General features: G+C 34.3%; 1 protein-coding gene across 4 annotated transcripts in view; it reads right to left on the bottom strand.

Moving 5' to 3' along the window:
• LOC117317564 (dystonin-like) overlaps nucleotides 1-13456 on the bottom strand; it is a 67585-nt gene that overhangs the window by 33910 nt on the left and 20219 nt on the right. For all 4 annotated transcript variants that reach the window (XM_033872391.1, XM_033872394.1, XM_033872392.1 and 1 more), the window contains 17 exons: nucleotides 10608-11374; nucleotides 9899-10259; nucleotides 9305-9424; nucleotides 8515-8841; nucleotides 7775-8104; nucleotides 7276-7375; nucleotides 6735-6967; nucleotides 6355-6579; nucleotides 5563-5664; nucleotides 5038-5067; nucleotides 3135-3302; nucleotides 2719-2874; nucleotides 2228-2422; nucleotides 1857-1985; nucleotides 910-1080; nucleotides 606-761; nucleotides 199-405 (listed from right to left, as the gene is read on the bottom strand). In XM_033872391.1, the coding sequence (XP_033728282.1) occupies nucleotides 199-405; nucleotides 606-761; nucleotides 910-1080; nucleotides 1857-1985; nucleotides 2228-2422; nucleotides 2719-2874; nucleotides 3135-3302; nucleotides 5038-5067; nucleotides 5563-5664; nucleotides 6355-6579; nucleotides 6735-6967; nucleotides 7276-7375; nucleotides 7775-8104; nucleotides 8515-8841; nucleotides 9305-9424; nucleotides 9899-10259; nucleotides 10608-11374 (3777 nt within the window). The remainder of the gene's footprint in view (nucleotides 1-198; nucleotides 406-605; nucleotides 762-909; nucleotides 1081-1856; nucleotides 1986-2227; nucleotides 2423-2718; nucleotides 2875-3134; nucleotides 3303-5037; nucleotides 5068-5562; nucleotides 5665-6354; nucleotides 6580-6734; nucleotides 6968-7275; nucleotides 7376-7774; nucleotides 8105-8514; nucleotides 8842-9304; nucleotides 9425-9898; nucleotides 10260-10607; nucleotides 11375-13456) is intronic.

Below are 13456 nucleotides of genomic sequence, written 5' to 3'. Positions count from 1 at the left end.
ATCCAAACATTTAGAAAATCCGCAAAAAATCGCAAAATCGAAATAATAATATTTGATGTATGTATTCCAGGAAAATCTGTATTACATTATACTTGACGAGTCATAAAAGTGTATTGTTGAACAGCAAACATTTGATGATTTAAAAACATTTTAACAAGATATTTTAACCGATTAGTTTTACATAGAAATTATACACACCCTTTTATCTTCTCTGTGCGCATGCTTGAGAAGACGCCCTCTCTCGTCGGTTCTTCGAAGTAGTTTCTTCCATCGTAAACGTATGCCCACTAGGAGATTTTTTATGTAAATAGTATCTTGTTTTCGACAGAAATGTTTTAGGTAACTTCCAGTTCTGTCCAAAGTCTGCATTCGCTCTGAATGCTGGTCTAGTTCCTGTTTCATTTTCTACAACCAAATTAAGATAATAATCAATACTTGGTCACGTAAAATAGATTAATACTCTTGCAGATTTATATAATATGTTAATACTTTTTAATTAAGTAATTTAACTACAAAAATATCAATTCGCTACTTTATTTATCAAATCAAATATTTATTTGACATTTGTTATCTATTTGTTGTACAAAATAATGCATTTTACTTACATTGTGTTCCTCAAGCTGAACTGTGACCTTATCCACAAGCTTGCTTGGGTATTTAAAGTTTCGCATTGCGATCTCGGCGTTGTTCAACCAATCAGTAAACGTTTTAAGAGTGCCATGGAACTCATCCACGTTTTCAAGATGTTCAGACAGTTTTTCCTACAACAGACAGTAAATCTAATTAGTGGTCTCTAAACATTATTTGTGTTTTCAGAATGCTTTAAACGCTGAACCATCACTGCTGTGTCAAACTAATAGAAATAGTAGTCGAATCAGTTTAATGTATGATAATTTATTTAAGGTTTACCTTTCGTTTTTGTGCCCGATCTTTGGTATCGTTCCACCTGTCTTTGAGTTTTCTGATTCGGTCCGAGATTTGTGCTACGTCATCTGGATCACACTTCTCGCACATCTTTTGACCCTTCGCCATCAACGCCTGGCTCAGCTCATCTTTGTCTTTAAATGCTTCATATCGGGCCTAAGATGAGCAAATGATGAAGTTTAGTGATTCCTTCGGTTCACTCTCACTTTGTAAGTACAATTTATATAGATGTTCTATAATCCTATAGTAACATATACCTAACAGTTTTGGTTGTGTGCATGTATTTTAAACATAATGATGTATTACCGTGCAATGTATTCCATTTATATAATGATACTGCCATAACGTATGTTTTAAGCATCTGTTTCAATTATCGCTTTTATTCCATAAATATACTCCAGCTACTTTTGGTAATTTTATATAAAATTATAGGGTTATGATATTCATAAATAATACATGTTAAATTTTCAGGTAAACAACTCTCAGTTTTCATAAGTGAATTGAATACGTTACATGTTTTTTTTTTTGCTCTCATAATCGTGTTTAAAAAAGAAGTTTATTTACCGCCAACTCATTATTATTGTACCGATAATAATAACTACCGATTTTCAACGACAATCGTATTACGCGCGTAATATTCAAGTTAAAAGAAAATTTCATTCTTTGTTTTTCATTCAACATTAGTGATTTTAAATAAAACCGACGATGGTTTTTTGTGAGGATATATCTTAAATTCCTTTAAACATATTTTGCTTTAAATGGATATATATTGCAGCGAACTTTATGAAGAACCACTTTTTCAAAACATCTTAATGTTAATTAGCTCTACATATATACAAGTGAAGTTTATTGTATAACTCTCCAATCGCAATCTATCTACGAGGATGATTTGAAATATAATCAACATAGTCCTAAAAGCATGATGTCCTCACCAAGTAAGCCTCGTATTGAGTCTTTGACGTCTCTGGAAGTGCGCCAAATGGAGAAGCCGACTTGAGTTCCATTCTGAGGTCGTTCACCCATTGTAGAAGGTCATCTACATCTCCTAAGTATTTCTTCACCTGTTTAAAAGGTGAATGTTGATCCGTCATTATTACAATGGAATACACAAAAACATATGATTTATCGTGCAAATCGGTAAGGAAAGCATATATGCAAAACAAATCAGCCTTAAAAGAATACATAAAAAAGTCAGCCTTTATTCTTTAGAGCATGTTGTGGGAAACAGAATTGCCTATACAATAAGAACATCTTAACGCGAAAAACAAAATATGTTAACTTTGTGAACAAGAGTGACGTATACCTGTCTGAGACTCTCCTGGAGCTTTGCTTCTTTGTCTTTTCCGTTTGCATGTGCTGCCCTCATTAGGTCATTCATGACGTCACGTTTCTCTTTGAGCGCTGGACTGTCCTCGGAGTCTTGTGACAGTAGTTTAGTGACGGCATTGCTGAGGTTTTTGCAGTTAGTCTCCTGGGCTTTCAGATCAGAGAGTTGTAACTGTTGAAAAGAATTATATTTGTAATTTGATATCACTTTGATTATATTGCCTTAGTTTATAATGTTAACAATGTATAGAAAGTTTTGGGAGTAAAACGTGCGATTCGAGAACCCCCCCCCCCCCCCCCACACAAAAAAAAACACCAAAAATACCATGCATTTCATTTTAAGAACCAATGAAATTATACACAAAATACCATGATAATGATTCAGAAACAAATAACAACAGCGTTATTCAAGTAAGCACACTCCATAACCATACTGTTATAATATTGATAATATTAAATTCTGTTCACCTGTAACTTTTTCATGTGTGTCTCAAGACATTTTGGATCCCCTGCAACCTCATCAAATTTAGACAGGTCCTGATGAGCATGTGTGAGGGATTCGATAGCTCCATCCATGCCTTCTTCTATCTCTCCTATCTTCAACTGCATAGCTTTCAACTTCGCCTGAATTCGAGGAAGTATTTTTAATATGCATTAGGCTACGATTTTACATTGTTTAAATAGATAATATTGGTACTGTACATAAGTTATCACATTAAATTTTCAAATTTACGTTCTATATCCTATTACTTTATAATGAATTTCAATTCATGCAATATGTATTGATGTGATTCTATCTGTATAATTATGTTATTTTTTCTTCAAATGATATTTAATTAATTTGTAAATGACGTCATATTTTTTATATGATGATTTGTTTATACCTCCCTATCTGCTACAGTTTTTAAGACTTTATTCCAGCGACCATTAACGTCCTCTACCGGTCTGTGAAGAGACTCCGCTGCAATTGGTGACATGTCTTTCAGGGTAGATAACTCCTGGTTCAACTGTTGCATGTCTACCACGTGTGGATGGATTTGAGATTTAGAAAACTGTTAACAAGAAAATCAATATTATGTTATACTCAGAAAATGCACACATTCTTCCCAAAAATCGAATATAGAACAATACAAGACATTAAAGCGAAATATTATTGAAATGATTTCCTGGATGAAAAATTAATGAAAAAGCCTTTTGCTCCTTTAAATAGTGAGAATAAGAGAAATTGCACAGGGAGTTAAGATTGAATCTTCTACGAGATTTATTATTCAAAGCGAAATGACGAGATAAGCAGAGAATACTAAAATATATGTAAAGCTTTTAATACATACAAATCAGATGCAAAGTAATGAAAATTGTAGTTTTACATAATCTGAAAATCCGTATAGGGTTCTGAAAACTATTCTAAACCTACTTCCTTTGACTCTGTCTGTTTACTGATACATTGAACATGTCTTATCTAGCAGCTGAACATTATTTACTCGAACCTTGTTATAAGCGAAACTACTTTGATAATAAAAAAAGCCAATTATTCATTGTTAAATTTGCAAATATATGCTGATACTATAAAAACTGTAAAAAGTCAAGACAAAGAAAGGCATATTTATAGATTATTTATTCAAATGAAGGCCTTGTATAGTTTAAAAGAAGCAAAGTTCGCACGAAAGTTTTCCAAAGCTCCTCAGTTCACTTCAGAACTGTTTCTTTCTGAAATCTGTATAGCCAGGTTTCTACATTACTTATATCAAGGTTCTCAGTTCGTTATAGTGCAGTTCGGTATCTGGTAGACGTGATTCTACTTTTATACAAGGGTAATTTATATTTGCAACTTTAACTGAAAATCTAAAAACAAAATTACTAGGTAAAACATGCATTATGGTGAATGGGGAGAGGTAAAACTCATGCAAAATTTACTAATATTAGTACAAATAATTGAACAGTATACAATATGCAGTTGAAAAAGTAAAACAATAATAGTAATTTATATTACTTAATGCATGATGTATGATACCAACAGTTATCAACGATATTAGAGTATATTAACAAAACGTATACCAACACATGGTGTTATGAAACATCAAACGTGTACAAAACAAATTATTACTGTCTTAAACAGTGTCATTTACGACATCACAGAACTTATACAAAATAAAGAACTGGATTATCGCTTTAGAAAATGCAGGACTCTTGTAAATATCTTGAGAAATAAGTTAAGCAAAATTATAGCAAATGTACAAATAAACACTTTTTTTGGAAAATTTTGAAAGGAAAAGCTCCAGAAACAACGACAGAAACACCTTAGATGAATAAGTGTGAAAAAGTTATGTTGGCGAATGAAAAATATGCGATCACCAAACACAAATCAAAAATATTTTGAAGCCCAACTTGAATACCAAACATATGTCAAAGATAATTCTACAACGTCACCGAGGTTGTACATTAATTAGAAGATTAAAGCTATTAAAACAATAAGCCTTTAAAAAGTTTCCTCTCTACCAAATACAATGTCGATACTTACAGCGTCCTATAAGTGAAATCAAAATATGTATTAATTACTCTGAAACGGCTATTCTAGCATGCATAGACGGTTTTGGACCGTTCTATTGGTTAAAATAAAACAATATTCGACTAATAAACTAAAATCGTGTTCTGTGGAAACGAGTTGTACATATAAATATATAATACTCGATTCCGTTCGTTACTTTTCTCTCAGATGAAACATTTCTCTATGAACAGTAAAGTAGTGAGAGAGTGACAAAATTGAACAAACCAACTACATATACTAACCCCATTTGTATCATAATAGTCAGCAAAAACCTGGAATTCCACCAACTTTACAGTTTATACACAGAATAAAAGTGTATCGTCCTAATTTTTGAAACTTTGAATCTTGACGAGGCAATATATATTGTAAACTATAGACAATAAGAATTAAGCAATCAGGAAAACGACAAATTGAAAATGAAATTAACTGACACTACCTACTACAGTATGAAATATCACCACACGAAATCTTACATTAAGAACAAGTACAAATAGTTATATCAGTACTTGTGAATAAAACCCCTATTATCTTATCAAGTCACCTTATTAAGCAAAAAATAAAATGTGGAGATATTGACATAAAACAATTCAAATTTAGATAGTTTTTATTTACACTAGGTACAACTGTAAGAATTAAAACGATTTCATTTTGGTTTTTGATACACATATGTGCAGTTTGTAAGACTAATTTATGAGTTTGATGAACAGAAAACATTCTGTATATGAAATGAATGGAAAAAGAGGAAAAAAGAAAGAAAAATAGCATACCTTGAGCTCCTCAATCTGTTGGCGGACAACTTCCGGTTGGGATGATATGGGTGTCAAGGAGTCGAGTTGCTGTTCTGTCAAGGGGAGCCACGCCGTAATCGACTAGAATAAACAGGTTAGGGTCTGTTAAAAGGGGAGGCAACTTTTACCTTTCTACAGGGTATGTGTGGTTAGTTTTATTACAGGCCATGTTTAACAGTGGATCCACGTTTAACCTTGCCACAACTGTGATCCGAAAACATAGTTTGAGCTCCTTCTTGGGCACCGTTTTAGCCTATACGTTTTTATATGTAATTCATGGGACCAGTACTGTTTATGTAGCTTTGTTAGGATTAAAAAAAGAAGATTATTTCGTTTATGAAAAATATCTTCTCGTAAGAAAAATTTATGGATGGATTCATCAACGGATAATGAGGAACAGTGTATGTAAGTTATATTTATTATTTCAAACATTTCCCCGTTGTTTTCGGTGGTTATACCAATAGCTTGAAGGATGTCACAGTGCATTGATAAAATACCGAATTGTTTTAGTAATTTCTACGATACATAATTATGTTGAAAAGCACCATCAATATTTATACTATTTAACATTGAAAATACAAACTCGTGCAGTTTCTTACAAATACACATGATTTAGTGTAAGGTTATTGCGCAGATATCCTGTAAAACTACCCATTCCCAACTACTTTCTAAATTACTGTTAGGTCATACGTCTATGACGACGTTACAACTAGCTACTACTGGAAAATTACTATTGTAAAGATGATTTACAACAATGATAACTGAACTCACGTCGAGGAGATTTTGGAACTTATCCGCGTGAGTGAGGGCGTTCTTGAGGTCGTCTTCACGATCACGTGCAATATCGTGGACATCATCAGCGATGTTGTGGATATCCTCCAGCTGTTTCCGGATCTCGACAAGTCCCGGATCTCCACATAGGCCACTTAATTTCTCTCCTGACTCTCGACACTCCTCCAGGGACAGTCGAGACTTCCCCAACTCCTTACGTAGGTCCTGAAAAGGAAATGACGATATACGAAAACTGTAAGATGATTAGTGCTAGGATCGAGGTTTATCGTGATAATTCTTTTGTATCACATATCTAAAGACACGAAATTCTAATACAATTAATGTTTTTCCATATAGTTAGATTCTAAAATTAAACCAACCTTTAACTCCTTCTGCTGTTCCTTTACTGTAGCTGGGTCGATGCCGGGTGGTTCCTGTGATAACAGATTATCCTTGAGGTCTCGCAAGTTGGACATGGTATCCGCACAAACATCAAAGAAGCGGTCCGCCACTTGGGATGCCTCCATAAGTGCCCTGTCCCGTTTTAGGGTGCCATCTCTAATCAGGTTATTCAGAGTGGCTATCTCTGTCACCTTCTGTTTGAGATCATCCCCTGTAACAATAACATTATAACTTCATACTTTTTCTATACGATCATGTCAATTTCACATTTTGAAATCAATTTAAATAAGTCTTAATGATTTAAACTAATTCTAAGTTCTGTAAGGAGCAAAATGCCTATTGTTAACAAAAATGTGACATTACAAAAGCTATTTTTCAATCCAGAAAATTCAAATATTTGAGTGTACAAGTTAACTTCCTTAACAAATCAATTTAACAGATATGTTCATGGACCTCACGGTTTAAAAAATGGCATATCATTGACATGTGGATAACTCTGTAAATCTTGTCTGCACCTACCATCTGTTTGGTCCTCCACGCCCTGGGCAAGCATTCGTTTCACAGATTCTTCCACACTAACAAGAGAAGGTTTGAGGCGCTCCAGATCCGACATTAACACCTATATACAAACAAAAAGTATGTCATGGTCATATCAAAATAGTCTGCAAAATTTTCGTAGTAAGCTTAATGTAAACATATCGGTAGCACATGGCAAATATATCGCCATGTTTGGTTTACATAAATCAAGATAATTAAAAATGAACAGAAGTTTCGAAATTGATGCGTGTCAAAACAGTCTTTCATCATTATTGTCAAACTAAGTACTTTTCAGACGTAATGACGACCAAATAAAGTGTTACTATCTTAAATCCAAATTTTAAACGACATGCTAAAGATATGTTTTTTGTTGGATCTGAATTTCTTTTAAATGAATCCTCAAAACTTTTACTTTTAAAAATCACAGTCATTTGATTATAACTAGCACTTCGTGGCGAAAGTCATTTACAGATTTTCCTACCTGATTCTCCTTCAGCTCATCCTTGAGCTTGTCTGGGTTGGCTGGTATAGGGTTGGCAGTGGTGATGTTCCTATTGAGATTCGAAAGGTCGTCTAAGAGATTGTCCAAAGAGTCGGACACGTCCTGGGTCATTTGAGTCCGTGACTTTGTCAATTCCTGCTCCTTTTCCTTCGATAGTCCCTTCAGTTTCTCATAGCGTCCATTATAAGCGATAAGTTTGTTCTGAATCTCTCCAGCATCATCATCTCCGCAAAGTTCCATCAGTTCAAGGCCAGTATCGTTAAGGTCGTCAATAAACGGTTTGTGGTCATCAACCTTTTGTAGAGAACTCTGAAATCAGTGAGAACAAATCATCAGTAAATCAATTGTACAACAGGAATGTTAGTATGTAGTATACGATGAAATCCACTTAATAAATCAGTAATATCAAAATTATACCAGCATGCCAATTTAAAAACGAAACGCCAATTCTAGTAACATTGAGATAAAAGTAATACAAACTTTTAGGAAAACTGTAATTAAATATTTAGTGGAATCATTTCCATATCGAGGAATTAGGACTATATAACGAGTTATCTAGATCTGCCTGATGCATCTGTTTCGTTCAGCTAGGATTCTTAATTAGGTCTCAATGAATAGTACTATGGTGCAAAGAAAGTCGTTGTTAAATAAGAATCAGTATCACAGTTTTAAATCACACCGAGAGCGATTATCTTATCTAAATCTATTGTAAGATATACCTTAAGATTATCTAGCTGTTTTCGAACTTGTTCCAGGTTTTCTCCTGGTGTCCCTTGGGATTTGATATCTGCTTCCATTTCGTCCAACCATCCCTGGATTTCTGTTTGATTCTCACTGAAGTGAGTGGCCAATGGTAAGGCCGCTTCCAACTGATGCAGCCTATCAGCGCTCAGTTGACACACAATGTCGGCCTGAGTACGAATGCTATCTAATCTTGTTTTGATTTCATCTGTTTGTGAGTTCGTCGTTTCACGAAGCATTCTATTGCATTTGTTAATAATATCTTTCACCGCGTTTCGTTTCTGATTCAAGTCGTCGTTGAATGACTAAAATAAAAAGTTTTAATATCATTTTAATTAACTATCTTACATTACGTAGTTAGAGTCTGTTGATGGAAAGTATAAAAATAAAAACAATATCCACATATGAAAATTCACTTCAAAAATATGTTTTGCAACATTTTAAAAATAATTTTCAATAATGTGTTATTTTGTGTTTAAAATTGTTCATGCGGAAATTACATAATGCGTTTCTAGCCTGAAGGAGGGTATGATTCATTGCTTGTGTTCGTTCTGCATTTTAAAATCGCAGTTTTGACTAGGTTATTGAAATGAGTTTCTGAACGACGATGCTCAATAGAATTACTTGTACCGCACACACGCAACCTGAGCTATATAACTGTAGAAAATCGCAGCTTTCACTGAATATACGAATTAATATTTAAAGAGTTCTCACAGCGGTTATAATCCACCATACAATGATTCTAATCAAATTCATAATTCTACTCACAAGGTGATCTTTCAGCTGCACAGTGAGTGTTTCGGGCTCTATGCTGATGGGTTCAGCTGTGTTGATTTCATTTTCAGCTTTGTCTAAGTATTTCAGCATGCCATCTATTTCGGTCAATGCCTGTAAAGTAAAGATGAAAGAAAATTATCCGGTGTCAATCTGCAAGAGCGAATGCGATACAAACTCTCGATCTGCAACAGGGCCAGATGAAAGATGACAAATAAAAGGAGCGGTTAATGAAGATACAACATATTATTACTTTGGCTACATTGTTTGTGATTACGAATGTGCACTCAGTAAAGTCATACAAGTAGTGAGTGGTGAATGCTTGGGGGAAAATAGATGATAACAATTTTGCAATAGACATATTCCATCATAGATTTTCGAATGTGAAGGGTTTTTGGTCCACAATATGTGTTAACATATATGAATGAAAACAAATCCATAACGAAACATCTACTTATATTACAATGATGAATGTCATTTTATTCATGTTATTATAAAATGGCAGAATAAGAAAGTGGCAAATCCTAAAGTAATGTTTGACCAATGCACCCATATTATAATGAAAACGTTTTTATCAGTGTTACATACCTCTAACGATACCTGTTGTACAAGGTGTTCGGTAAGCTCGTGCCACTTGCCTTCCACCTCCCCCAGGCCCTCTTTCAGAGCGAACTGGTCACAAACTCTTTCGTCATCCATGACTTTCTTAGCAGAAGACCTTAAATTTTCCATGTCAATTTCCCGTTCTTTCTTTTCCTGATACAATTCGTCCACACGCGCTTTTGATGCCTTCTGACTTACGCCCCTATTCCGGGATTTCAGTGATGTTACGGAATCGGTCAACCATCCATCCATTTGACCAATGTTAGTCTCAAGGTCATTTACCATACCGACAACGTCCTCTAGTTGATGTGTGAACTGTTCCGCCTTCTCATCTACGTCCATGATTCTGTTTAACACATATGAAATATACGTTTGATGTACTTGACATAAAAGACGATTAATCGCCCACGTTTTTTAAACATCAAAATCAAACTCTTTTTTTTTCAGCATTCGATGTTATATTGAAAACAACTCAGGATGAATGAATTGAAAGTATCAATTTCTACGAGCCTCTAGATTCAACGGTATATCTATAAATTAATCACCAACACATTATTTTCATTCGTGTACATTATTCACGTTTAAAAAATGTTAATCTTACGTCATTTCTGCAAATATATTCATATCTACTGTTAAGTATGAAAACATAAATTACAGCTTTTTATCAATATCAGCCACCTTACATATCAATTACCTCTCTGAAAGGTCAAAGACTGTCTTTTGAGCATCATCCCCATTAGACATATCTCCAGCTTCAGTAGAAAGTCTTTCCAATAACGCTTTGTTACTTTCAATTTCTGCATTCATACGTCTTTGTTCTTTGAGTTGTTGTGCCATTCGGTCTTTTTCCAGACTGATCGGCTTTTTCTCATTCAGAATACTTTCACATTCTGTCATCCAATCATATAACCCATCGAGCCGGTTCAGCACGTTCTGTTGTTGCGAAACTGCGGCATCAAGCTGTTCCTCTTTGTCCGCAATGTCTTTCTGTAGCGCCTCGTGAATCTGTTTGTGATCTAGCACAGTTTTTTTCACTTCATCAGACTTCTTCTTCATATTCATATCATTAAGATTTTTACATAACTTATCACCCATTTGCGTAATGTCCTTTAGCCGGCGTTCCTGGCCAATCAATTCGGCCTTAAGGTCTTTTAATGTGTACACGTCTTTTGTATCCCTTTCCGGTACTTTTCCGAATTCTTCTTCGTTAATATTACGTAGTTTATTCTCAATACCGGGATACATCCCATTTAGTTTATCGTTAAGATCATCAAACGTTTTCTTTGTTTTCATTATTGCAGATAATTTATCTAACTGTTTGGCGCAATCTCGGGAAATATCTTTGTACTTCGCTTCGAGAGCCTCGATTTCGTCATCGATGACATCATTGTCAGCCTCTTCACTGATCGGTGGAAGAACATTGATTTTCTGTCTGTATGTTTCAGCCTCTCTTTCGAAATCCTGCAAAACAAAAGTTAACATTCCTCCTCAATGTTTGTTAAGTGTTTAGTTAAAGAAAAAGTACTGCGACCGACTGCGACCGATTCCAGGTCAATATCATTATGATAAAAACATCGCAAAACACGTTAAGAATCGCAAGAAACACAAGAATGACTTATGAACATTTTGTGTTATTTTATATATACGAAACTAAGGCTTTGTACTTTCTACCTTTCTGAAGGCACATGTACGTGATGATGGTTTTACTGAAAACGCAAATTGCTGACCAAAAAAAAGGCAATAGAAGTAAGAGTCATGTATTGGAATGTAATAGTACGACAATCATTGATGTATTGTATTCACCATAGAACTGGCTTTTGAACAGCTTGTGTGAAAAATGTGAGTAGGTATTAGAAATTGATTTAAAACAGGTCATACATCTAATGTAGGTATATACTGGATTGTATTGCTCAGCCTCGTCGATTTGTACATAAAAAGGACCGTATTAGTCCTGCCACTTTTCTTTTTTTCTTCCAAATCAACCGAGACAGACCAGTAAATAAATGCAGTTCAATATAAATCTCTATATATATATCACAGAAACACTCGAAGGCCGGGTGGGTCTCGCTATGTCCTTTCTCGTGGGGACGTGTTGTAAAGACTCCACCTAAGAACCGTCATTTTGACCTCTGATGACCCCTACTCTGGGACATAATTAGTCCTGACACACAACACCATTAGTGACAGAGTGTGACAATGGTGTAGTGGCGTGTGTATATCGTACCTGCCTGCAGGGAGAGATACACACTTTCTAGTCATGTACACTATGAAATACAGGTATGTAGGCATAGTATTAAAATTATACTACAATGAAGCCATTGTTAATGTATGGTTGTTTTTCAAGAATGAAGTAAATTTCAGTCCGTTTTATCCATTGTTAATGTATGGTTGTTTTTCAAGAATGAAGTAAATTTCAGTCCGTTTTATAAGTTTTGCGAAACATTAATTCCCTTTTCTTCACGCTTTTAGTAAAAACGCAAAAATACGAAACACAAAAAACTTATTTTACAGTATTTGCATTATGTGTTGACGTCTGAAAATGAATATACATCCATGTCTACGATAAATAAAGTGAACTACTGTGTCTCCATTCATATCTTAACATTCATTGAATGTCAAAAATCATTAACTAATCAATAAGTGGTGCGCTGTATACGGCCATGATAAACACATTTAAGGTTGTAGAAATTACAACCGGTATTGAAACGTTCATCGAAATCAATACTGTTATGTTGAGATCGAATATGCATTTGTGTCTTTCTGAAAGATTTATAAAGCATGAGTGTATACAATGATTTTACAAATACCATTTTGTATATATGGCATAACCTATATATGGCTGTGCCAAATATAGTATCACATTACCTATATAACTACCTATAGTATTTACAAGGCTGTGATGATTAAGTTTCGCTCTCTTAATAACGCATGGTGGCAGCTCCCCTAGATGGTGTCTTGATGAATGTTAACCGGATTGTTTATCGTATAGTACGCATAGAATAAACACAAATATAAAATACGATCTAGAACGGTTAGTTGATATTGAACTACACTGTAGACACACACGAAAAGAGAGGCGCCGTAAATCTTATATATGATCATTTCCTAACGTGTCATCAGGTATTTAATGAAATATTTCTCTTTTAGTATAAAAACTAAATACAAATGCCAAATACAATCTCGTTATGTAACATAGAAAATAAACAAAACTGACTACGATAAACAATTATACTGTCTACATAAGAGTCTTAAAATAAAACTGATTGCAGAGCATGAAAAAGAAACGGACGGCAAATGTCATAACTTTACCTCATTGTTGTCAGTGATTAATCGACAACTAATCGAAAACACTACAAAGATATATTTCATGATGTTAAATATTACTATAGTGATGGATATTACCGTAAAATATTAATGTTAAAATAATCAATTAAGGCGATGTCATTGATGTAACGCGAGTATCGGTAATATTATAACATTTTGATGTACATTGTTGTAATTGATTACATGTACATTGCTGTGACATGTCATGAACACAGTCTA

Source organism: Pecten maximus, chromosome 19, assembly GCF_902652985.1.
Source record: "Pecten maximus chromosome 19, xPecMax1.1, whole genome shotgun sequence".
Classification (NCBI taxonomy): Eukaryota; Metazoa; Mollusca; class Bivalvia; order Pectinida; family Pectinidae; genus Pecten; species Pecten maximus.
This window is presented reverse-complemented; position numbering and strand designations above follow the sequence as displayed.